The following is a 27,216-nucleotide window of genomic DNA, read 5'->3' as shown; positions in this document are numbered from 1 at the left end:
CAAGAAGCATGGATGGGAGCTGACCAGGTTTGTTCCTGGTGCTCCTGAAAACCACAAGCTTAAGCTTAAGCCATCCCTTGTGAGGTCTTCCCACAAAGACATAGCTCACTCCCATCTTTCTGTATCCTTAACAAACTGGAGGAGCTCATGGAACTCCTTCCTTGTGAACCCAGAGGAATACCTAACACATGTCCATCTAAGGGTGCTCCTGAAGGGTTTTTGAGGCTCTGAGTCCTACAGGCAGGAAAAGACACAGAAGAAATATTTCGTGAGAATCAATAAAGGTTTCTTTTTATTTTAATTCCCTTTTACATACCCCTGTGGTTTGTCATTTTCCGATTGTTACTTTGGTCCATACAGAAAGCAGAAGTGGAGGAATGTAAACCAAATGCCTGCCTGATGACACACACAAGGCAATGTCCCCATAACACATAGAAAGAAATCACAGCTTTGTCCTTTAGTTTTTCATTTTTTTTCCTCTTCTGAAGTGAAACAAGGTCTTAAAAACCACTTCAGTGAAAGCGCTCATATTGGAGGGGGAAGAACATATCTCAGCTCTTTTCCCTCCTGCTCAGACTAGAAAAAAGGAGGCAATATCTCAAAAACAGACTCCCTAGGCAGAGTCTAGCAGACTGCTGGGAATGGCTGAGTCCTTTTTCTAATGCCCAGACACCATCACTTCTGGTGGTCACCATGGCTGGGTCACTCTGAAGTTGCTGAGATGAAGCGATGAGTTTTAGCAGCAGGTCTGTCTCTTTGGGCATGCCCCAGCTCATACACATGGCAAGAGATCGATGTGGTGTTTCTGAACACCGGGATGGGCCAAGGGGATGGGTTTGGGTGATGGTGCTTGGCTATGTCTGCCCTTCCTCTTCTGCCACCAACTGACTTTCCTCTCCCGTCAGCTCTACCCCATACAACCTGTCCTTTAAAACATTTAACCTCTATCAACAAATGGCTTCTTGTTCATCCTTCCCTGCATCTCTCAAAGAAGAATGATTCAATTAGACAGAGGAAAATAAAAAGGTAAAAACGTGGCCTGGCAAGAAACACCCAGATCTATATTTAGAATGGCTCATGCCTGTCATAATGCTCTGGTTTAGATGCTGCTTCTCTGGTGAAGTCATTATTTTGTCTGTCATTTTAGGTACCTGAGATCTGTCTGTTTGGAGAACACCCTTCATTTAAGCTTGTTTTAAGCAGTCTTTCAAGCAGATATTGTATCTCTATTTCAGAGGATGTAGGCCCAGGCATTTTGGAAACCCAGTGCACATTAATCCCATCTATTTATCTCAAACATTTTAATCCTATGCCTTTTTTTAGACAAATATCTACCACATCCTAAATCCCCACATGTAGAAGCTGATACCGATACAAAAACTTAATATTGTCACTCCGAAGCATTTCAGAAGAGAAGACTGCCACTCAGACCATCTTCTACCTCTTGATGTCTACTTTCTGGTCTTGTAGTGCTATTGATCTAAAGCAAAAGGCACCCTGAAATATGGGTGGCAAGTAAGGTTTTGGGAACAGGGGAGATAATCTATTTGAATCATTACCCTTTTCGTCTTCAGAATTTATGGGTGAAACCCACAAACCCACTCCATGGAAATCAACAAACATTTTGGTGTCGATTTTCATGGGGTCAGGATTTCATCTCAAATTGATGCCAGCACATCTGTGTTGTTGCACACCACACTGCTAACCCAGAATCATTAACCCTCAGTCTGAGGAAGATAACAAAATACCATCAAAGTCCTTAGTTAATGTGCCAGGAAAACAATTGCTATGTTCACAGGGAGAAGTTACTCTGTGGGACCCAGAAAAATGGATCTGAATTCCAGGTTCTCATGTTGAGGTTGTTTGTACACCTTTTTCAGGTGAAAAAAGAAGTGAAAAGTGCCAGTGAGGATGATGAAGAAGAGAAAATAGTACTGCCTTTCTTGCACACCCTGCCATTTGCTTTCTCAAGACATTCCCTGTTTAGGAGAGAATGTAATTGTGCAATAGAGTCTACCTCTGTCAGATCTGTGCTGGATAGGGAGGTCTGTCTGAGTAGAAGCCAGATTTGTAAGACTTCCTAATTACTTATGATCATCTGGGTCAGCTCTTCCATAAATTCTCTTTTGTTCCTGGCCCCTACCAGACTCTGAGCTGATTTCCATCCCCGCCCTGCCTCACTGGAGTCTTGCAAATCCGTTCTGAATTAGGACAAATCTTGTTGCACTCTGTTCTTGTGTACACTGCCTTTGGCTCCCTTACAAAGCAGCAACGTGGTCAGAGAGGAGATGGCCCCAGATCGGTGAGTAATTACTACATGCCACAGATGCAAATGCGGTTCAAGAGACAGTTCTGCAAGTGTGCCCTGAAGAAGCACTGATGTACCAACCTAGAGAAGGATGTAGAAACCACACTAGCAGATCAGAATATTAAACTTCAATTAAACAAGAATATTTAATAGCAGTGTACCAGCTCTAACCCCAAGCCCTCTGAAGACAGTGGAAAGACATTGTGTGAGCTTTACAGGTCATGCTGAATGGCTCGAGATCTTCTATGAGCAAAACATGAGTGAGTTCAGTTGGAGGATGAAAAGCTGTGCCAAGGTTTGCAAACCTTTCCCTGGTCTGTGGGAAAGGTTTTAGAGGAGTCTTCTTTAATATTTCTTTTAATGCTCCCCTGTGACACTATTTTCCCCACTTGCCTCCCAAGTCCTGGCAAAATGTTGATATTATCTTGAACTTTGTATACTGTGGGGCTAGCTTAAACCTGGAAGACAGCATGAAAACTTGGAGGATCTGAGTTCACACGCAAGTAGGATAGAAAAGACAGAAGGGGCTAAGAAAAATCCCTACCAATTGAAACAGCTGAGTGTGGCTAGGTGACCACAGTGTACGGCAGTGGGGAGAACAGGATGATCTGAACAGGAACAGATGAAACGGGATTGTTTTCTGTGACAGCTGATGCCTTGGGTGTCCTTTTATTTAATCCCAAACAACAAGCCTGGTCTCTAATTCTCAGCAGAGTATTTCTGTAGCTAGAGTTGGAAGGTTTGTTTTAAATCCATTATGCACATTGTACATGAGTCCTGAACTGTGCTCTAGATTCAGATCTGTTTTGCCTTGGCATTAGACTGAGTTAACTTGATTAACTTCAGTGGAGTAGCTTCTGCCTTATGCCAATGGATATAAAATCAACATCAGGTCTGTTTCTAAGTGTCCTGCCCTAGAGACTGTCTTTGAATGACTCTGTCTGCTCATTATAGCTATTCTGCCCACCACAGATTGCTCTGTCCGCTTGGGAGAAGCCAGAAAGCCAGACACTGCACAGACCCCATCAGAGTACTCAACAGAACCTGATGAAATAAACACAAGATAACTTATAATTACTGCTTTATTTTTTATAAGTCTTCTTAAGTGTGGCGTAAAGACAGCGGCTCTTTTTCTTGCTCTCTGTGCCCTTTTCTTATGAATTCACCAAGAACAAAAGACTATTTTGACAGAGTGACCTTCCACCTCTGCCAGGGTACCTGTGCTCTGAGCCTGGTGTGATGGGTACAATGAGACTAGGGCACTGTGCAGCTGACCTGAGCCAATCATGTTCCCATCCTGATGCTCTGGATTGGTTTTGAAACTGAGACTGGAGATTGGCTTCTAGCCATAAAAACTCCCTGAATTTGTATCCAGTTCAAATGGAAAATGAAATGCTTAACCAAGATCTTTTAATAAATTTTTGGGTATTGTTTTGTAGGGCCAGTTTGGAAAAAAGAAGTTAAGACTAGAGAAGGACTCCAGCCAACTTGAATTTGGGATTGATGTAGAGGGTAGGGGTGTCCACCCTGCTGGTGTCTTTTTTTGTGGACTTCTCTACCTGCTAAGGACAAGCAGCCTCAAAGATCTAAAATGGTTGATGGTCCATCATCAGCCTAATGCTACAGGTGAAGTAGGTACATATGAGTCTGCTAGCACTGCCAAAAGATCACATCTCAGTCCCAGCCTCAACAGTAGAAGATACCTGCTCTAAAGTCTCCAAAACCTCCTACGGACCAAAGAGCAGCCAGTGAACATGTCTATTAGTACTGACTAAAGAAGCACCCTGATTAGAAGACACTTTGGCTTTTACAAAGCTTGATATATAGACAGCAAATTAATTTGGAGTTAACCACTAAATGAAGCACATTAGCAATATTTCTGTTTCAGCACAAGATTGCTTGATGTCTCTGAGCTTTAAATGACCAGCAGCTCGTCATAAGCAAAGGTCCATGCATCTCTCTCCATCCCACCTCATTCACAATGGCCTGTGGAAGATTTACTACAGAGAGGCCAAGGAGGACATGAAAACACCATGGAGACCAGATTTCTGGGTCGAACTTTCTGGCCAACTGAGCATTACAAGGAAATAAAAAAAAAAAAAAAAAAAAAAGAAATTACAACCTGCATGTTTCTTATCCCTTTTGTTTTTTTCCTGAATAAAAGCAAATTCAATCTGCACTTCCCAGGCTATTTTTTTTTTTAAAATCAAAGTAGTAGAATTATGTTTTAGTATTGTTCAGTTAATTATGCTCATCTCTGCTTTCTTTTTGCTCCCCCACCTTTAGCTAAGAGCTAAGTTTGAGTTTTGATTTTATGAGAGGCCACAAAAACAGTTTGGGTGGAACAGGGTAAGTCCAATAATTCTTATACAGATGGCAGGATTTGCTGCCTCAAAACAAAACGTTCCTTTGGGCAAACAGTATTTGCTGTCCAGCAGGTTCAACATTTCACTTCCATGGGCAAAACCAGCAGAATTGCCTTCCAATAAACGTCCATGGAGATGGACATGCTCTTTATTTTACTTAAAGCAATTTATGAAATATTATGTTTTCCAGGCAAATCAACAGAGCCATGGGCGATCATGATGGAAATTTATTTATAGGGTCTTTCACAAACTCATTTCCTTTACAATTTAATGTTTTTCTCATTTCAAGACACCCTAGAGGACTGGGATATAAAATCTACCCTGTCTGCAGAATCACACTGGATGCTTGAAAATTTGTGTAGCTGGCCAGGGATATCATATATGTCCTCTGCTTACTCTGCAGAACATGGCAACCCATCAGCAATAGCAGTAAAAAAAAATAACAAAAAAATCAAACAGCAAACCTGTTCCAGCATGAAGCTTGTTGGAAAAAGCTGATTTTCCTAGACCTGCCTGAGGGTGCAACATGATCTTTCCCCTAGCAGGTGCTGTCAGCAAGGAAGTGGCATTGTGAGAACCTATGTTAATCTGCCCATGGCCTTAAAACAAAGCTTCCTCACCTGCTGAGCGGTTTACAACTTGCAGACATCAGTGCAATGTCAATTTGGGACACAGGATATACAGTTAAGGAGTGATTATCTCCCAAGTTTGGAAAATACTGCCTCAGATATTTTTTTTCCTTTTGATTCCTGTTACAGTGAAGATGTCATAAAATTCAGATGAGGCCAGAAAGAGAGGATGTGAACCACATTACTGCTGCATAACTTTCCATGACAAGGCACGGATTGGTTTTCATCAAACTCATGGGCACCAACGGGTAGAGAAAAGCATGTACACCAGTAAGAAGCAATGTTGCACATTAAGACTTCACAGGTTCATACAACCTCTCCCTTAAAGGTCAACATTTAAAGTGCTTTCTCTCATTTCATCCAGTCTTATCTTAGGTGAAAGAGTCATTGATCATATTGAGAAATTCAGATGAGTTAAGGGATATATTGATCACTCTCCTCATTGTAAGTAATTTTGCTTGAAGATTTCTAGGCGAAAGGCGTGCAGAAAAATCAGCCAGTGAAAAAGCAATTGAATCCAACATATAAATGAGGTTTCTTAACTTTCTGAAGCATCAGAACCTGAAATTTAAAATCTTTTAAGTTAGCCACTGAGTTTGTCAAAACAAGAAATAGGAATTTCCCTCTTAATGTATTTTCATGGTTTAAAAAAAGGAAAATTCTTATCAGCAGTGTGGATGCTCTACGACCTTTAGCCAATTTCCCATAAACAGATAAACAAAGCCAATCCCTGGCTAAAGTTCTATTTTGGGAGGGCTTTGTGATCTGATTTGGCTCTAATATGTATCAGACAAGAAGAAGCAGAGTTGAGGAGTGGTGAAGAATAGGACAAGACATGATCTCATCTGAACCAAGACCAAGCGGTATATAGAAGGTGTAAAAACATTTGTCTGCACATATTCAGGCAAAACAGAAATGACAAGGCTGCTGCCAAAAGTCATCCTTCAGAAACACAAAGCTGAGAAACATTTAACAGCTCTGTGTCCATCCAGATCAAGTAGGAAGGACTCATGAGGAAAAGTAGACTGCACCGCTGTGGATGGGAATAGAAGAGGTGCTGGGCTGGTACGATGAGATGGATCTGCCAGGATGTGAGATTCCCTGCTCAAGACCAACATCTCTGTGGCACTGGAGAAGAGAACACCCATCCAAAATATGGGCAAGGAGATTCATCCCCATGTGAGCCAGTCAGCCGGGATATCGCAGTGCACAGCTTGGCCTGTGCCAGCCCAGCAGGCTTAGAGAAGTGAGAGGGTCTATAGGACTCCTGAGTGTTGCCAGTTGCTTTACAGGATGGGAAAAAAAGGCTCACAAAGCTAACACCATGGAGGAGGGAAAACTAGAAAAATACAGGCAACCAGCTCCTTTGGACCTTCGCCTCCTCCTTGAACTGAACTTGAGAAAGTCTCTTTGCATATATGTTTGCTGCACACCGACTGCAAAACAATCTTCTCTCTCTGCTCCACCATCCCATGTTGGACCTGAACCAGTACGGGCACAAACCCTGTCCTGCCTGACGGATTTGCAGGGGTCACTAGATGAATCACAGACAAATGCCTCCCCACCTCACCATGTTTCTGTTTTCTGCAGTCTTCAGGGCTATGTTTGCACTAGTAAATCAGACAGGAGAGGAACTGCTGCCCCAGGTGGACTCAGACCTTTGGGCAGGGGTAAACTGTCCTTGAGGGATGCCCATATCTCCTGGTGATGAAGGAAGCAAAGGGGACCCCACTTTGAATCTAGAGGTTTTGGCTAAGAGCTAGCAGGACCACTCTGCTTGTCCTTCCAGGACAAATTGCAACAGCAAATTGTGGTTTCTTCTCTGTTTTTAGACATCACAGGTCTGATTCCTTCCTCACTAAAATCAGTGAAGGCTGTCCTTGGACCTTTAGCTAATAGATTGTGACCTATACACTCAATCAAGAGTTTTTGATCAGCCCAGGAAAGATAGGAACCGGCTTTGACAAACATACTGTCTGCCATGCCTTAATGGTGGAGTTATTCCCCTGTTTTGGTATCAACATTTTCCCAGTTTTTAGGCATGGATATTGTTCATGCACATGAACGCCCAGAAAAATAAAAATCTATTATGCATGATTTGCAATTGAAAGGATTAAGAAAAGATTTCTTCCCCTGTACATTGCTGTTGCATGTCTTTTTTATCTACATTTAAGAACAGTTTTTAGACATTTATTCCAAATAATCCAGTGATGAATGCATTTCAGTGAGGGCTGCATTTTATGAGGGGTGTTCTATTTGTTTATAAATAATTTTATGGGTTTTGCTAATTCCTTGAGCTTTGCTAAGTCTTTGTCAAACGTGTTATTAATCTTGAGATCTCAGTAACGAACACAACCAAATAGTGAGTCACTGGTGGGTTGGGGTTTTTTTGGTTTGTTTTTTGTTTGTTTTTTTTTTTGTTTGTTTGTTTGTTTGGTTGTTTTTTTTGCTTTGTTCCAGCAGTGAAATGATACTAAGAAATTTCTTTGAGCGAGAAAATCAGGAGGGTCGTTGCATCTACTTGGCAGGATTTAAACACAACGTACTTCTGGAAGGTTGGAAAGCCAGAGCCAGAATATTTAGTCGTCTTCTCTCTCATTGGTGGTTCAGCCACATGGGATGCTAAATAATGCAGCTGTACACACTTTGACAGCTGACTGTTAATAACTTCTGCCCCCTTTGATTGCCTCCAGAAGCCATACCAGCATCTGTGAGGAAAAGGCAAGCAGTGAGTGTAGCTGGGCTGACCCAGATTTCTGCAGAGCTGGTTAGTTCTCCATGCCAAACTTTCTCTAGAGTTGACTCCTCTTGCAAGATTACTTAACTTCTCTGTAATACTATTTTTAGTACTGTTACATGAATAACAACAACAACAATAATGAGAGCATGAAAAAAGATTATTTGTTAGAAACCTTACATTTCAGTAGCTGCCATTTGGTGATAAATGGTTATGATGAGTTTTGACTTATTTTAATGATGCAAAACAAGAAAAGAACATCACAAATTAATACTGGCTTTTAAAGACCTCATATGTGTCTGCAGCTGGTGGAGAGGTGCTTCAGTGCCTGACAGAGGACTGCCTCTCACCCACCACATCCCCTACCAGGTCTGAATCCAAAACTCAGAGATGTTGAAGGGAGGAGGTTTTTCCCTTGTCTTTACTGGGCCCTAACCTGAGAGGTTGTTCAAAGAGGATGTGGGACACAGAGTCAAGATCCCAACTGTTCTTCCTGACCTTCTTCAGAGTTTTGGGAAACTTAGTCCTTAATTTGCCCTCAGAAGATCATCTGATTTCATTGAATGGATGAATCTCAGAAGTGCTTGTTGATGTGACCCAGCAGCTTTATCTAAAGGAGCAGGATAGAGAGTAGATTATCCCATCAGCTCCACCTGCACCCTAAAGGACTTCTGCAAACTTGCCCAATACCTCTTTCCTACTCCATTTGAGTAACAGCCAGGTGATGTCAAAGTGCTTCAGGTACTAGAAACTTGCCAAGAAGGAAAAAAATAAATAAGAAAAAAAAAGCACCATGAGGAGCTGACTCTCAGACTGCAGCAAGGGAATAGTGACATTATGACAGGGGCTGAAGAGAGGGTCCAGACTGGTTCATCCAGAGTCCTTCCTTTAGGGAAGCATGTGCTGCAATAGGAAGTTTGGTCACTGTTCCTAATTTTCCACTTCTGGGCAATTCTGTATCATGTTTGGAAACTGACTGGTGTGAAACAGCCCCAGCACAATGCACTCTTGGCCAACAAGGACCGTACCTCTTCATTGCTGCTGAAGATGGTATGTATAAGAAAATAACCTTTTAGCACACCTTGCAAAAAGCACCAACAAGGGAAACTCTGCATGGTGACAAAATCTTCCTGGTCTCTCCTGTGGCATTTCCTGTGAAGGCGTTTCCTTGTGCTCTTCCCTTCAGAGGCAACCTCAAGAGCAGTTCCTCATCTGAGCATCTCTAAGCAAACTCAGTGACTGGTTGAAGTCAGACTTGTTTACACCTGCTAGGAGTTTGACCTAGTATACATATGTGTGTGTGACCAAAACACAAAGAATAGGAAAGTTCAGAAGATGTTCAGAAGGTGACCATCCATGAGCAATCCCAGTGGATTTATCCAGAAAATTTTGCCTTTGGATCTCATGAAGGAAGGTTTGTCTGGTTGTATCCAGCAGTTTGTGCTTCTGGGTGATACAGGCAGACCATTGATGGAGTCTTTCTCCTCATGAGGGTTTGGACTAGTGAGAAACAGGAAATTCAGAGGGCAGAATGAGAAGCAATTTAGAGGTTTAAAAAATGACTGAAGCCTGTTTCCATGAGCACCCACAAAAAGGGAGGGCTGAGTTAGCTACCTTCTGAACGGATTTTAGCCACACACACACAGGAACACATACCCAAGATCTGAAAATTCTCCACCCTGCCTCAACCCCTTTGGTGGGCCCCTCTCCACTGCTGCATCTGGAAGAACAAAAATGTCGCACATTCTGATAACCACATTTTCCATCCTAAAATTGCACTGGTTTCTGGCTTGCTACTGGGACTCAGGTCAGGGAAAGGAGAATAGAGTTTACTGCCTGAATCCAGCAACCATGAGCTGTTAACCCTGCCCACCCCAGAGGAGTGAGCTTGCCCAAGTGGAGAACATGCAACCAGTTGTTTCGAGCTGTCTGCGTTGAGTGCTTGTCTGCAAGATAGGGCAGCAATGACCCTCAAGGGGTCTTGATCAGTGTTGTGTGTGTTACCAGGCAGACTTTACAGGGAAAGAGCAAACCAAACTGAAGACGCTGATGCCCAGGGTGGCTAGTACCCTTGCAAGAAGATGGCACTGTACCCTCCCCTCAAGACTCTTGCTTTACTGGGTGAGACTCCTGTCCTCCTTGGCTGCCCACACCCTCCAAGAGGTCCAAGAACTACATGATGCTTTGCAACCCTCCCTTGCGAACTCTTAGTATCTCTGTTCAGCAGGTAGCAAGGCCTGTGGGTCTGGATAGCCCTGCCTCTGTTAACACCAGGGAGACTTAGATCACTGAGTATATGCATGTGATCAACAGCTGGCCACATTGGAGGCTCACTTCTTTTTCCCATATAACAACTCTTGTTCCACAGAACAGAGAAACTGTATGGAAACCCTTGGCATCTGGTGCGTGGCCTGATACTCTTTTGCCCACTAAATGCTCTCCAGGAACCTTTTTCATCCTTTTGTTTCTTTTTTCTCCTCCTCTTTTTACATCACTGTCTCTCTTTCTTCTTCAACGAGTACTGTGGGTCTGTCTCCATCGTAAAGCCCAGAGCCATTCAGGTACTCCTCATCTTTGTTGTACTGCTCTGGTCCAGAAGAAGGCATGGAGTTTTCAGAAATGGACCCATTTTTTACATAACCTGGCAAATTCCGGTGTCCATTGAGGGTCCCTGGTATAAGTCTCGTATTGAGATGGAGGGCAAGTGCTCCTCTTGTGGCTACATTTGTGATGCTGGTATGGGAAACCATTGGTCCATAACTGTAGGTTGTGCTCCCACTTCGTGCTTTTCTTTTAAAGTCAAGTGCTAATGTCCACCTGCTCCATGACTTCTTTATTTCTGCTTGGACCTGAGAGACAAAAGGGGAAAAAAAAAAGCATAAGTGGGAGGAGAGAGGGGCAGAGAGTATCAGAAGGAGGTAATATCCACAGGCAGAGTGGGTGAGAAACTCTCCGAGGAGTGAAATTGGAAGGAACAGTAAATTCACATTAAATCCACCCTTTCCAAATGAAATATTTGTCATTGGGAAGCTTGAATGGCTGAAAACATCTAACTGAAAATGTGAGTTAACTGTGTCCCAGAGTTAAGGGACATCCAGGAGAGACACCTCTCAATGTACCATGAGCGTCAAATATAAGTGGGATGAACCACCTTTGGAGGTGCCTGAGTCACTAGAAATTTCCTCTAGAAAGGAGTTAGCTGACTACTTTAGAGTGAGTATCCCACTTTTAGATGGCTAAAGTTAGGATGAAATCAATTGCCCTTATGGTAGGGATTTCATTTTGCTTTTACACTGTGGAAGCACCATATTTGTAGTTGCATTTCCCCTTAAAATCCATAAATTTAGGTCAAACTAGACTTATGCTGGACCATGAAAGTAGCTCTGTTCTTTCCCCGTGTGTATCCACTGGCCATCTAGCTTCTTAACTTGCAGCCATAGAGGGAATTAATGGAAACAAAGGCATAAAAGCATATCACTCTGGAAAAGACATAAAAGCATATCTCTCTGGAAAAGACATAAAAGCATATCTCTCTGGAAACAGAAAAAAAGGTCAAAAAAGCTTGGACGATCAAAAGAGCTTGCTGGTTAGGCAGCTACTCTATCAATCCACTTTCCTCCTGCTACAGATCTGAAATTAAGCACTACTAAACAGCATTTGTGCTGGGGAAAGAAAAACCACATTTTTTTTTTCTCTCCATTTATGGATGACATATTGACCTGGATGTCTTACATGACCAAAACTGAGGGTATGAACTTTCTATGTGGACTGACAAATATTTCACTGAGTGCAAAACAGGGTTGTGTCTCTATAATAAGTGAGGATACGCTGATGTGCATACATCCTTATCGTCTGAGTGTGGAACTAACCTAACAAAGAGGGAAATAATTAAGAAGCTGGTAGCTTACCTCTCCATTGCAAAAACAGTATATGATGGCAACAAAAAATCCCTAGAAGGAAGAAGAAACAATATATTAATGTTGATCTTGCTGCCTGTGGGTATCACTTTCCTGATGGTGCTGCCCAGTGTCCCTGTTCCTCTGAAATCAATGACAATCATAATATGCTGTATATAATATGCGTGAGAAACCTTGCATTGTTCAGTAGCGCATGGAAGACAGATAAACAGACATTTTGCTGCAGACTTGTGAAAAAGTAGATAGACTATATAAACCCTTTGGGTCATGGTTTAGCTAACAGATCTGTTTTCACCCCCAGATCTTTTGCAAAGGTTCTGAGATGGTGAGGGGTGCCTGAGAAGGTGGTGGAGTCTACTTCACTGGAGGTGTTTATGTACTTGTTGGATAAACATTTCCAGTGTTTTAAATGTAGCTGATCCTGCTTCAGGATGGGAGGATGGAAGATGGTCCTGATGGGACTTTTCCAGCTCTGGCTGTAAGTAAGGCAGCTCGTGCATGGAGCAGAACTGACTGAGTGGGATCAGCAAAGGAATTCAGATGTGAGCAAATGATCCACATCTTTTTTGTGGGCCAGTAGGTCTTGCTGAGTTCATCCACTATTTTATTTGACCTTCATCTGTCCTGGATTCTGCTGGGACAGAGTTAATTTTCTTCCTAGTAGCTGGTATAGTGCTGTGTTTTACATTTAGGATGAGAATAATTTTGATAACACACTGATGTTTTAGTTGTTGCTGAGCAGTGCTTACCCTAAGCCAAGGACTTCTCAGCTTCTTGTGCTGCCCTGCCAGTGAAGAGGCTGGGGTGCACAAGAAGCTGGCAGGGGACATAACTGGGACAGCTGAACCCAACTGGCCAAAGGGATATCCCATACCATATGACATCATGCTCAGCATATAAACTAGAGGGAGAGCTGTCTGGGGGGATGCTGCTTGGAAACAGGCTGAGCATCGGTCGGTGGGTGGTGAGCAATTGTTCTTCATTTGCATCATTTGTTTTTCTTGGGTTTTATTTCTCTCTCTTTTTGTTGTTTTCCTTTTCATTACAATTTATTCTTATTCTTCTTATTATTATTTTTATTTAATTTATTTTATTTCAATTATTAAACTGTTCTTAACTCATGAGTTTTCTTACTTTTACCCTTCTGATTCTCTCCCCCACCCCACTGAGGTGGGAAGTGAGCGAGTGGCTGTGTGGTGCTTAGTTGCTGGCTGGGGTTAAACCACGAGAGCATCCAACAGGAATTGTGGAAGCACAGGTATTCAAGCTTGGTCCCCATCTCCCTTACATTTTTTCTAAACTGTCATCTGGCCAGACCCTCTGCCCACCTTTCATCATCCACGCTGGTCAACCATGATGATTGGTAGTAGCATGCAAGCCAAAAGTTAATCCCTCAGGGAAGGGTGTGCAGTGATGATCAAATGCTGCTCTGCTTATAGACAGTTGCATATTCTTGTTGCTGCGTCTTATACAGCACTAGTGCTGTAACTGAACCTGCCTTTTGCCCAAACCTAGAACTGAGGAATCCATTCACAGGACTGAAAGACAACTTGGGACAAGCAAATTGGAAGCTGATTTGAAACAACATGTCTCTGTAGATCTCTACCAGGTTATGTCTAACCTGGATCTAAAGGGATTTATTTTGTGGGGCACGTTATCTTTCAACAGGAACATTTTTTTGTTGGACAAAACTGAGCCTTTATACGTTGTGCAAATATAAAACATACTTGATGCTAAAATACTGTCAAATCACCTTGTGAATGAAATCTGGTGTATTGTAAAAACAACTCTGCTTCCAAAGACAACCTTGCACTCTTATTTCCCTCCTCTGCCCATTGAAATTCTCAGAGTTTGCCCCCACAGTTTAACGGTTACAATACCTGGAAAGAGTTGAACAGCATTTCATAGTGCATTTGAACTTGCCAAAGAATCCCTGACACATCTGTGTATGGCATAGCCATGAAAACAATATAGTGAACGCCAAACAGAGGCATAAGGACGAGGGTAGATTTCAGCAGCTTCCTGTAGCAATAAGGAAAGATACAGAGGAAATTAGTGGATGGAGCAAACCTCCAAGCCAGGCTCATCCATCTCATATCTTGGGCACAAGTTGCATGTAATTTTGTTCTTGCTTACATGGCCCCTTGGCTTGGATATTTTACATTTACACAGACACTCTGGCCACCTGCAATTTCAAACTGTTGCTTCTCTTATAGCATGTGACACAATGCATTCCATGCTCCAGCATGTCTTGATGTGCTAGTCTAACCCTCTCCACATGCATGCCCCTGTGTGATGCTGCTGTAGGTACTGGAAATGAAGACACTGAGATGTATTTTTCAGCTTCAAGCTATCCCTAGCTTTGGGTCAGGATCAGGGGTAGAGGGTGGAAGGGTGACTGGAAAGAAATGTGCGCTGCTGCTTCCAGTCCTCAGCCTCTGACTGGCACTAAATCCCCTTGTCCCCGAAGGATGGTTCTGCTTCAGCTTACAACGTCTGGACATGGTCCTATACAGTAGCTGAGACTGCTTGAGCAGGGGAGGTTGGACTAGATGACTTTCAGAGGCTACTTCCAACCTCAACCATTCTGTGATTCTGTCATTCTCCCTGCTTATTGAGGCAAGACACTAAGGTCCACCCTGGGTTAATGCCTTCTGTGCAATGAGCAGGGCTGGTGGAGACAGAAGTGCATCAAGGAGCAGAATTACTCTAGATATCAAGGGGAAGAGGACAGTGCATTATGGGGCAAGCAGAAGGTGAACACTCTTAGGAGGTGCTTTGCACTGCAGTATCACTTGAAAAGCCCCAAGAAGCAGCTCCAACTCAGCATAGGACCTTTGTTGGGGATTGGGGGAAGGTATAATGCAACCCCGAGTACTTGGCTGGGTTTGCTCCTGAGGGAACCAGAATGCCTGGAAGTGATATTAATTGAAGGATTAAGCCTTCTGCCAAGAGTTACAGCAAGTCACCAAGTGCAGGCAATTATTGAGAAGGGCAGACATCACTACCAGAAAGACCTGGTACCTCCTCTGTCCAACAACTGGAAACCACTGAGGGAATTTAACACATTAAAAGAGGAAGGCCCCATCCAAACCATAATTAATTATAAGCTTCAGCCAGGGAGAAATAAATAAATAGATAAATCAGAGCCCTGACAGGGCAGCAAAGAAAAATGGAGAGGTGATTTCCTGCCAAATCTCATTCCTGCTTCAGATGAAATGTCTTGTGTTTGGAGAGTGAGATGGTAGCAACGAGCTCATGGTTTGCAGCCCAAATAATTCTGCTCTCCCCCCTTTACGTGTGTCACACTGGTCAGTCTTGCTCAGGAGATTATGAAAAACCTTGGGAACTCTCGAGCAGCTGAGGTGTCTCGGCAATCTGCTTTTTCTGTCTGGTTTTGACCATGCTACAAATATTCTAAATTATCATGAGAGAAGAGCTGGCAGAACAAAGGAAAATAAAACAAACAAGGAAATTCCAGATTTCCAGCAAAGAGTCAGGAATCTTTTTTTCATTTTAGCAAGGGCGTTGAAGCACCCACTGAAGGGCAGGTTTAACAAACAGACCAAGTTTTACAAAGCACAGGAGGGGAATAAATAGAAATAAATAAATTGATACAAGTTTTAGGTGCTTCAATAGCATAAGTAATGCTTTTATTTTTTCACTCTTGAGTCAAGGCCAGCACAGTCACTTCCAAACTGGTTGAAGAGACTATTCCTCTCTTTAACCTATGAGTCAGGTTGGATTTGAAAGGTTTAGGAGATGTTTAAACTGCTGTTGGTTCAGTCTGCATTAGCAGACTTGGAAGACAATATTCTTCTCACCTTACTTTAGGTGTCTACAGTGTAGGCACCATGAACTTGTCACCCTGGGCTCCCTTGGTAGTCAAGTACATGAAACAAGGACTTTGACATTTCCCAAAACGTGGAGAGGGTATGTGACTCACCTGTACTGTTGTCTTGAGTCACACCTCCCTGCATTCGTCTCTCGTAGCTTGGTTGCTAGGACTCTGATAATATTGATAAAAAGAATAAAATTTACCTGGAAGAGGTGGGGAAAGAAAAACAAAACAACAAAGAAAGGATAACTGTTAAAAGAGATCCAAAAGATGATAGTGTTGTTTAGTCAGTGCTTTTCCCAGGATGAGTCAAGGAGCTGTGGCCATGACCTATTCATGCTCTGTATGAAGCTCCTCTTGGGAGAGCTTGTCCTGTGGAAGGGGTGAGCTCTCAAGGAAAAACTCAGTGTTTGGTGGGATCTAGTCAGCTGTGTTTAACCTGAATGGTTGAGAGAGAGAAGGGAATGGCTCCCTCTGACAAGATGTGGGCATCTTGCATGGAAACACTGAGCTAGCCAGCCGGGCAGGCACCTGATAACTGGATAGCATATCAATATATAAGGCAGTGCTTACCAGGCGTTTTGAGGTAAGGACTAGAGAGAACTACCAGCATTTTTGCATCATCTTTTTTGTAAAATTCCATACGGTGGTATGGGTCATTTTCATGGCCTCATAAATCTCTCAGACTTAGTTCAGGGTCCAGAGAACAGACCAAAATTAAGTTATATTTGTCTCTTGCAGCCCACCTGTGATTAAGATCTCCTCAGGCTAAGAGACGCATTAGTAGGATGCCTTTCCATATTTCCATGTGCAAAAGGAAAGAAGAGCAAGCGAACTGCACCATGATGAAGACGCAGGGACCTAACTAGAGATGACAGATCAAGAATGCAGAAGGGCAATATAGCTGTAAAACTTCTGTTGTATGTCTACTGCTAACTGTCGCTCTGGAGGAGTGTTTAGATGGACCAGATAAAGACAGGAAGGAAGTGATATCTACTACTTATGCAGGGAGCCATGCCTATGAATCCATCTTGTGGCCAGCTGCTCAGCCAAACTAATCCAGTCAGGATTAATCCTACAGGATCAATCCTACCGGACATGCTCGTGGTAACCCATGCAGCAGAAGGTAACAGCAACGTCTGTCTCATGGCTACGTTGCCACTTAACAGAGATGGAAAATGGGGAGATGTTTGAGGGGTTCTCAGGTTTTTTGGAGCTTTTCAGAGATTGGTTTCACTGGAGCTGGAATTACACCTGCTGCTGCCCCAGACAAACCCATTTTTGGGACTATGGTATAGCCACAAGCAGAACCATTGTGTAACAGTGCGCTGGGCAGATCCATGTTGCTGGGCTAATGCTGATGCCTATGGGTTTCTCTGGAGGCTGCAGCAGTCATTTGACTTCTCAGATGCCAGTATAGCAGCATTTTAAAGAAACAAATTACCATGCCACACACAGGCTCATAGTTTTATGCCAGAAGGGACCATTGTGAACCTCTAGTTTGATCTCCTGCAAAACACAGTCCATAAGACCTCCTTGTATTCATTTTTGTTTGAGCTATAGCAGATCTGGGTTTCAGTGTTTCCATGACGGAGATCCTACCACAACCATAAGTCGTTCCAACGGTTAATTATCCTCACTGTTAAAACAAGTATTTCCCTGAGCCACTGAAGGAACATGGCCTGGTTTACTATGGCTTTGTCTTCTGTGGTTGGATTCCTTCTTCTTTAACGAGGTGCAAGTTCATTTTGAACAGCTCTCCTCTGTGTTAAAAAGGGCGTAAGGTTGTACTACACCCTTTCCTTTGAAGGGCCATTAATAGAATTTCTCTTCCATATCTCTTTGACTGTTTTCATGAGGTTTGTGGGAATTTAACATCCATGCAACCCCATTCCCTTAGTTACATTTGGTTGGAATTTACTGACTGGCACAAAAGCTATAAGGGAGGGATGGATAGACCAACAGGCAGAGAAGCACACAGCCTGGGGGCATATAATTAATTTTCATTGGAAACCAATCTGAAAGGAAAAAAAAAAGGAGGCTGTGTTTCTCATAGGAGTTTTTCTAGCTTCAAAGGCTCAAAAGTGGGGTCTTGCTCTGCATTTGTCAGCTAAATTGAAGATGTCCAACCTTATCACAGTCAGGCGGGACACTCCTCTGTCTTCCTGAAACATGTGCTAAGTTTTAAAAGAAATCCAGACAACTGAATAACATCAAAGCTAGCAGCAGAGTGGAAGGATTTTAAGCCCCTCAGCCTCAAAACTCTCTGCAAGTACATCCAGAAAATGTGTAACTTAGTCCAGCAACATATGACCAGCCAGTGTGGGAATTGAAAAGGCAGCCAAGTGAACAATATGAACCCACAGAAATTAAACAGAAACAACCCACAGAATATTTTTGCATGATAAATAGCTGCATTTGCAAATAGCCAGGGTACAAGCACAACAGAGCCTCATGAAGAAACATTATTTTTACAAGTACGATCCTCAACTGAGCTCTTTCTCCTCTGTTAATTGGGCTTTAAATTAAATGCAATGGGGTTGCTGGCATTCATCTAGTTGAACTATCTGAACTTTCTTCTCCATCCTACTATTTTGTTTCCAATGACCACGATGTGGGCTTGGTGATTTGTTTCTTCCAAGGTGCAGAACTCACTGCTAGAGCCAGGTGGAGAATTTCCACCAAAAGGAAATTCTGATGAAGAAAAAAAACCCCTAAATCCAAAGCAGCCCACCTAATTGCATATATTAACATATTCACCTCAGAAACTTTCCTGCTGTTTATATGCAGATGGTCTGATTTTCTTCTTACCCACACCGATCATCTTCCAAGGCCTCCTGATTTGTGACTCGGAAGTATATAGAGCTTGATGAAAAACCCTCCAAAGACTACAGAGACATTCTTACTGATTCCGCTCAACTACTCATGGATGAATGTAAAGGGGGACAAGGATGTGTGGGAGCGGACAAGCTCTTTTGCATGCACTTATCTATCCATCAGAAGATGGAATAATGGAGAACCATAAAGAAAGACAGAGGGAGGAAAGAGGGTAATTCATGAAAACTGTGAAAGCAGGTTCTCTAGCTAATTAGGACCCTGCTCAAGCAAATACATAACTACCCACCAAATCCTCCTTGTGCAGATAATCATATCTTGAAATTGCCTCTCTAGCTTGTGAGAGCTCAGTGCTGTGTCCGCATAATGTCACTTATCTCCTTTCTGTCCTCTCTGGCTCCTGGGTGGGGGCTGAACTAATCCTCCATCAGTAATTAACATCATGTCCGATCATAGCTGGGATGGTTTAACTTTCATCCCCAGCTTTGAGCTATCCCAAGCTTTTATCAGTTCAGAAAGATGAGTTTGAAACAATCTGATGACACTGAAGCATGCCAGGGGAAAAGGTTTGGTCCAGCTATGGAACTCAAATTTCATTCTTCCCAGTGGAGATGCCTGTTGAGAATGTGTTATGACCCCTGAGGGTTTTCAGTATTACCCGGGTTGGAAACATTGGCTTGAATATTTTATTAATGATTTTAGGGTTTTACCCCCGTGTCGTTTTTGTCTCCTAAGCAAAACTTGAAGTTGCTCATAAACCCTTCTGCTGTATGCAGCTATCAAACTTACAGTCAGGTCAAATATAAGGCCCTTAAACTGGCTGTATATAGAGACTCCACACTATTAAGGCAGGATCTGTGTTAACAGGATGATTAGAGTAGGGCAGCCTGGCTCAACTCTTCCCACTGAGCCTGCATTGACCAAAGGCACTGCCTCCCGCACCTTGCAATCAACCAGTACTCACCACGATAGCTGCCAGGATGGGCACCTGAAAAATCCATTTTAAATTGCCAGCACTCAAGTCCCAACACCTGAGAAGAAATTGACATCCCATCAGGAAATTATTGTTTACAAAGAGCAACAGACTCAAGTATCTTGTTGGATAAATCCATCCTGTAAGGATGGGTTCATCCAAAGCCTGGTGTAGTGGAGGGACCTAGCTCTAACTCTGCCTCCAGTCAGCATGGCTTCGAAACAGCCCTTCTCCTGCTGTTACACTAGTCAAAGCTGAAACTACTACTAAACACATTTAAAGTTATGCTCTTCATATGGTAGAACAGCTCTTTCCACACTCATCAAGACTTGTCCCTTCTGGGCAGGAACCCACCCTTTTCCACTTCTTCACCTCCTTACCAGAAAAAAAAGAAAATACTCTAAGAGTAATCCAGCTTTCATGAAAACAGAGAGGCTTGGAATAAACCTGCACAACTTTGCGTGGGTACAGGTCCTGTCTGAAGACATGGTGATGGGGACAATACTGTGGTCCTACGTTTATTCCTGTGCTTCCTTCAGGCCTGCTCTTTGCAGTGAGACTCAGCCATGGCCCACAAAAGTCTTCATCTCCTTTTCATCTTCAGCCCTTATCCAAGTGAAAACTGGAAGGGCAAACTGTTGGTGGCGTGGATGTTGGGCTACGGTCCTCCGTCTGCCAAGAAGGGACTGAACACTGTTTCCTTCCAGGCGTTTCCAGCAGCCATTGAATAAGGTCACTCAGTGTTAATTAGTCTGTTTGAATTCTCTCCAACCATGGAGAGAGGAGTGCCACAGGCTTTTCTTTATCTGAGCCAGACAGCCCCCACATGGCAGCTGCAGTTTTCATTTCACAGGCCAAATGCTGCCAGGCAGTTATTCAAGGAAAGCGAGAGGCAGGGGCAGAGAAACCACCAGTGCTGACTGAAAGGCTCTACGAGGATGAGCCTGTGCCAATGCAGATGCGTCACACTTCAGGAGCTACTCCATCCTTCCAAGCCTGGAGCTGAAATCCCGTTTGGAAAGCAGCGTCCTCCCAGGAAAAGCCATTTGCAAAGTTGCATGGAGGCACCCCCCCACTTCTGCTGGCAGATAGTGGGCAGATGAAAGACGTTGTGTGGTCAAGACTGTGCATTATGGCAGGAAAATGTGATTGTTTGGGGCTTTGAAGATTGGAGGGTATGGCTGCTTCATTCAGCATACTGTAAGAATATGAGACCATGAGGGTGCATGTGTCGGATCAAAGAAGCAGCTGATCCATATCTTGTTTCTGTCAGTAGCCAGAAGCTGATATTTAAGGTGGAATAGGTAAGCAGGTAGTAATATTTTTCTAGAATATTCTTCCAACAATTTGCTGTTCAGGATGCCTTCCCGAGCCAGAGTGTTACTGAGTATCTAATACTCTAGAGGAATTATCTTCCATGAATTTGTAAAAATGCTTTTTAAACCTAAGGACATGCTGACATCCACACCTCCTGCAGGGAGGAGTTACAACTTCATCACCTCAACAATGCCGAACTGCCTTCTTTGACTGTGCTGAACCTGCTATGCCTCAACTTCACTCCCATTCATTCAGGCTTTTAAAGATGCCTGTCCTGTCCCTGCCTAACCATGAAGCAGTCCCTTTTAGCCTCAGGGACAACAGCTACAGGTGTTCACATTTATCAAATTCTGTAAAAGCTAAGAAAGTTGCATGCACTTTATCCTTCCCTTCCACACCTCCCCCCCAAAAGTTTGCTAACCTCATAGTAGAAATCACTTCTGGCTTTGCCTGGTTCCTTTTTTCCTTTTGATTCACCCACAAAGTCACCATTGCCAAAAGGCCCACAAAAGCATCAAACATAAAAGGGAGCAAAGAAAATCCAATGCGACTTACTCTGTGTCGGCTAGAGTGGCTCTCACGCTGGCCCATGCTGTAACAAATACAGCAGGGAGTCCTGCAAAAAAACACAGGTCAAACGGGGTGAGTAGGGGGACTAGAGGGGCTGTGTTACCATAAGCCCAGGTGGAGTGGGCTAGAGGAAGGTAGAAGAAGCAGTTTTTAAATATTCAAACATAATCTAGACTTGGAAAGGCTGATCTTGGTCTCACGTCTCTTCTGTAGTCCAAACAGTAAACCAAGCAGTGACAGGAAGCATTTTCTGGAAGACAAATGTCATGGTCTGGACATGTCCACGCTACTGAACTCTCCTGTCTTTCAAAACAGAGCACCTTGCTTTCCCAAGTTGATGGCCAGGAGTGGTCCAGGCTTAAGCTACCTCCTGATTCATGTTTGGGAGACACCCAGATGATCTGGGCCTGAGACGGGTCATGGACTTGACAGGATAAATCATCAGGTCCCATGTCTTTCCTCTAGCACTACTTTCTAGATACATAGCCTATAGTCACCTTGAACCTGGGTGGCTGATACCTGCTCTAGCCAACTCATTCAATTTGAAGCAGAGAAGGGTTTTGTACAGCACACCTTTCCCAAGATATTTGTTCCCTTCCCCTGATGTAAAGGAAAGGTAGATCCAGAGTCAGGCTCAGACCATTTCTCCCAGCACAGGGCTGGATGGATTAGAATTTTGTTAAGTGTGAGAGACTTTCTGCATGAAGCAGATAAACACTAGAATTTAGGGTAAAGCTTGAAAAATACTCTAGCCAAAGTTTCACTCTCAAATAAACCATCCTTATTTCAGCACAGTTACACTAGGCATCATCTTTTCCCTGTGAAAAGTAAAAGAATCACCAATATCCAAATGTAATCTTCTGTTTATTTTTTTAGGGTCCAGTTCTGCTTTATTTGTACAACTGAGTCCCCTACTGGCTTCCCTTAAAAGGCAGGATCAAATCCACAGTAGCTTCCACAAATTCAAGAAGAATAGCCCCTTTCAGGTGAAAAAAAAAAATTAAAAAATAAATAAAGGTGACATTTATCACCAATGACTGTAAATATGCTGTTCACAGTCTAAGCTCATTGGCGCTCGGCATGCATAAGCACACGCTTAACTTTCAGCATGCACTTAAGTCTCATTAGGGTGCTTAAAGGCTTTCCTGACCGCGGACGCTTTCCTGAGCTGGGGTGTGGAGCAGGGACGCCTGTCTCATACACACATGGACAACGGGGCCGTTATCTTGGTTGAAACCTTTAAATGCCATGGTAATATAAGAAAGCATAAATAATTAAACACAGAGCCTCACTCAGGACCAGCGCAGCAGTGCTGCCTACAAAGATACATTTATAAGGAATGCACCCTGCTTTACAATCCCCTGCGATGGCTGACGCTGGAAAGAAAATACTTAACCTATTGCACTGGGAACCTGTAGGTGTGTTGAAGCTGAGGGCTTGGGGAAAGTGATGATTTACTGTAACAAGCACCATCTATTTCCTTAATCATCTATCTATGAAAAATATGTGCATGCTCCAGACTGCTGGCTGAGCTATCAAAGGCTTAAATGCATATAACTTTTCTGGTATCATTGGTGATATTCCAGTTTATATCAACTGGGAAACTGGCCATGTTGAGAGGCTGACATGCCTGCTACCTGTCTGTGAGACAGTGGATGTTAACCCACTGTTGTGAAGCTCTAAGTTTGAAAGATGGGTTGTTTCAGAGATTTGGATGTGTTTGACACGTACTTGTTCCTCTTTAGCCTGTCCTGCACTTCAGAAGAGACACTGTTCCCATTCATATTAATCCTGTGCTGTGTTCAGGCTTCCTAGCAACAATAAAATATACAGGAGAAAATAATTATACCTAAAAAATCGCTATGTGTGGATTTATTGTGCTCTGTGCTCTGCTGCCTCTGTTCAGGCAAGCTTAGGAAAAGGATCCTTGACATTTTCTGCAAAACACACACAGTGAATTCCTGGCACCAGTTTTATTGCTACATTTGTCTTTCTGTGTCTCTTACATCGTTCGTTTTTTTCAGTGTGAACAATCGTTACTGTTCTTAAATTTACAAAAAATGGTATGAATCCTCTCCCTCTCTTTCCTGTGCCCCATTTTTAGATTCTCTCTATGTCAACATAACATGGAGCACTTGGGCTGTCAGGTAATTTCTAGAGTTCAGTCTTTTCCTCCCACTCTGGTAAGTTAGTCTTTCAACATGAAGAGTCAGAAGGCTTAACTTTGCCTCCAGCATCTCTTTTACTTTCAGAGGGTGATGACTGAGTTTTTGGTGTCTCCACTTGAAAGTCCTGGTCTGTGATGCCCCAAGATTGACTATCCCTCCTGCTGAGCACTCACATCACCCACTGATGGGAGAACCATCAACCTGAAAATCAGGGCTGAGGTCCTCAAAGTTAGACATCCAATGATATCCACAAGCAGCAAGACACCCAAGAGGATGGAGCTCTGTGAGCAGGAAAGTCATATGTGATTAAATGCATCTCTCCAACCCACCAGAGAGAGGAAAGTGAGTCTCCAAAAAGCCTGTGATCTCCTGGGTGGATATGGGCACAGACAGATGCAGGTGTGGATGGAGGCATGCATGTCCTCCCCCTTGCACATATGAGCCCCATGTGCACGACCGGTGTGACGCAGGATGAACCCCACCGGGCAGCGATGCTGTGAGTGACTTCTACAGAATCCACATTGTATGCGCTGTGCATTTCCAGTCAATACACACAGTGTGTACAATGCAGGTGCTATAAAGTCAGGTATCTCCCCATCAGCTGGAAAACGTGCAAACCTCAAGCTGGGCAAAGTCTGGTGGCTACCACAACCCCCTGCTCTCCTCTCTTTTCTTGTGTATGTGTCTCATAGCAGTTGGAAAAATGGCTTTCATGCATGTGTCAAAGCTGTGAGTAAGAGAGGCAGTTGCAAAGCGACTGCTAAAAGAAAGTTTTTGAATAAAGTCCTTGTGTAGGTCTGGAGAAATCTGGTCTCAGTTCCCTGCTATTTGAAAACCTCTCTGAGGAACAATGCATGTGTTTTTTCAGTCCTTCCGTGCCACAGTTTCCTAATATTAAATGGGGCTAATAATACCCTCTTCTGCCTCTTGTCCTGTTAGGTACAAATACTTGCAGGCAAGGATGACTTCTGCTTAGATAAACATGCAAGGTTCACCCTCACATCTATTTGGACCTGAGCACCTCTAACAGTACCACATCAATCTATTTGTCTTTTCCAGGTGTCCCTGCAATCCTCATTTGCACCGTAGCTGAAAGCCAGTGCAGCCCAGTTGGGGGGGGGGGGGGGGGGCTGGAAATTAACGTGATGTGAACAAAAAATGCCAGTGGAATCAACTTGGGTTTTCTGGCTATTGGTCATGGTTCTTAGACTTCCTTCATAAAACAGCTGCAGGGAACTTGAAGTCTGCTGGGGAATTTATTGTTGCCCATAATATTATTATTTATTTTTGTTGGGTGCTGGCAAGGAATGATTTCCTTTCTGTCATCAGTGTCTCCCTTGCAAGAAGGGTGCTGCAGACTTTCATGGAGCTGTGCTCCCTTGTGCCAGTGAGCATGTGGATTGAAAAGACTCAACAAAAATCTTTGGGTCTGACATCAAAGAGTAACTATATGTCCTGGTTTCTTCAGTAGTCTGGAAATAAGATATTGTAGGGTGATGTTTGCTCCCCACCCCCACCTTGGAAATTTTCAGGCAGAATAAATGCATTGCTGTTTGTTGTTACTCAAGTAAAAAAAAATATCCCAGCTTTTGGGATGAACTTGTCCTTTCTGCACCTATGTGGAATGTCATAATTATTTATCACTGATTCCCTGTCATTCATTGCTCTGGTATGGGCAGGATCCAGTACCCACTGCAGGCAACTGGAGTTTTTCCACTGACTCCAGTGGGTCTTGGACTGGGTTGCCCTTTCCAGTGCCCAAAAGCTATCAAAACAATACATCTCTGAGGGGGTGTGTGTGTACATTATCATGCTAATCTAAACAAAGCAAAACCAAATGCAACTGGAGGGATCCTATGTTCTCATTCAAGAGGAATTTAAATTGAGCAGCCTCAAACTTTTGGAAGCACATAGATGATTGGTGTTGTGACAGGTGTGACTTCAGCTTTGTGGTTGCTCTGATAAAATGATTATACTCTGGCAGCGGTTGGAAGAATTAATGAGAGGAACCCATGCTTGTTAGACTGTTTTCCTTTGGCTGCATTACGAGCAGCATCAAGTTGTTTTTTCTTGTTAAACATATGGCATTATTTTTCAACTGCTTCCCTCTCTTCCAAAATTTGCTCTGGGGAATTGCTTCTTTAAGTCTGCCCTGTACAATTTAATGCCGTTTTCTGAGAAGCAAATTTTACTTAGCTTGAAGGTTTGGAAGAGGATGGGTTTTGTGGGTTTTTTGATTTGTTTTTTGTTCATTTGTTTTAAAAAGGAGGTGACATCTAAAGTCCTCTCTGTCTCACAGCACATGAGGTAAGAAATGACCTGTCCCCAAAATATCTCTCTTTATTTATTTATCTCCCCTCAAACCTACCAGCTGTCTGGGACTAGACTTTGCCCGAGAGATGGATGCCCACTCTGGGACTTGTATTTACACCTCCTGTCTTTATCAGCAGTTTCTGACCTATGCACTGGTTGAACTTGCAGTTATCAAGGAGCTTGTGGTACCTTTCACATCACATTTGGGAAGAAGGAAGGCTGGAGAGAGTCCTGCCGGCTGGACTGCCCTGGGTTACTGAATCCCTTGCTTGCTCTCACACAACAAAAACCTGCAATCCTCCGTAGACTTATTGGTTTGCTCAGAGCTCCACTGTTAGAGACACTGGTTTTCTTCCAGAAGAAATCATGTTCTGGAATGGGATGGTGTGGTGCACACATTAATCTTGTCCTAAAATGCAGTCAGGATGTGGCCAGGTGCATTTTGGACCTGAAAACTGGGAAGTGGCCCTGGGCCATAGAGTTTAGAGGTAACCATAGACACCTCTGAACAGGTTTTTCCTGCTGTAAGCTCCTCTGTAGACCTACACCCCATTATTCTTAGTTATGTCCTTGAAGATCGTCTATTATGCTTCCTGCTCTCCCTTACAGTCCACACACTTCAGACAACTCTGGGCAGTTGTTTGATTGTCCTCAGCCTATCAGCACCTCATAACTCCTTGCAAGCCAAAGCTAATGCCAGAAGGGAACAGAAAGCACATTGTCTCCTGAAATGTGTGTGCCCACAATGCCTTCCACTAATGAGCACCCTCCCTGCACCCACATCCCGCCCCTTTCTCCTTACTCCAGGAAAAGATGCCCAAGTTAAAAGAAAAGGAAAAAAAAATCTTCCCCACAAATTGCAGGTTTCTACTAGAGCTCCAACACTCATGAAACCTCAGGAGCTTTTTAAAGCAACTGAGATCTGAGGTAGGAAATCAGAGCTTAGGTCTGACGTTGGGAGCAGATGCTCACAGCCGCACGCAACTTTCTGTCCCTCCAGCCCAACATCTCAGCAGGAGACGCTTGGCAGAGATGGGGATAACTCGAAGTGCACTAAAATCAGCTGTCACATGCCCAGGTCTGCTGCCCCAGAAGGATGGCAAGATGTGCTGACTCTCCAAGTCTGGGCTGATCCTTCCAGAGCTTCTGGAAGTATCACAATGCAAATACCACAATTTAGAAACGATAAAGGCTTCACAAGAGAGCTAACTTGTCCTTGCCAGAGTCATTGTGTTCTGATGCTCA

General features: G+C 43.4%; 1 protein-coding gene across 2 annotated transcripts in view; it reads right to left on the bottom strand.

Moving 5' to 3' along the window:
- Positions 1–264: 264 nt before the first annotated feature.
- Positions 265–27,216, bottom strand: part of PTH1R (parathyroid hormone 1 receptor) — a 133,841-nt gene continuing 106,889 nt past the window's right edge. For both annotated transcript variants that reach the window (XM_074869324.1, XM_074869291.1), the window contains 6 exons: positions 21,476–21,536; positions 19,595–19,661; positions 15,904–15,998; positions 13,838–13,979; positions 11,949–11,990; positions 265–10,889 (listed from right to left, as the gene is read on the bottom strand). In XM_074869324.1, coding sequence (XP_074725425.1) covers positions 10,527–10,889; positions 11,949–11,990; positions 13,838–13,979; positions 15,904–15,998; positions 19,595–19,661; positions 21,476–21,536 — 770 coding nt within the window. In that variant the 3' untranslated portion in view covers positions 265–10,526. The remainder of the gene's footprint in view (positions 10,890–11,948; positions 11,991–13,837; positions 13,980–15,903; positions 15,999–19,594; positions 19,662–21,475; positions 21,537–27,216) is intronic.

Source organism: Strix uralensis, chromosome 1 (assembly GCF_047716275.1).
Source record: "Strix uralensis isolate ZFMK-TIS-50842 chromosome 1, bStrUra1, whole genome shotgun sequence".
Taxonomy (NCBI): domain Eukaryota; kingdom Metazoa; phylum Chordata; class Aves; order Strigiformes; family Strigidae; genus Strix; species Strix uralensis.
This window is presented reverse-complemented; position numbering and strand designations above follow the sequence as displayed.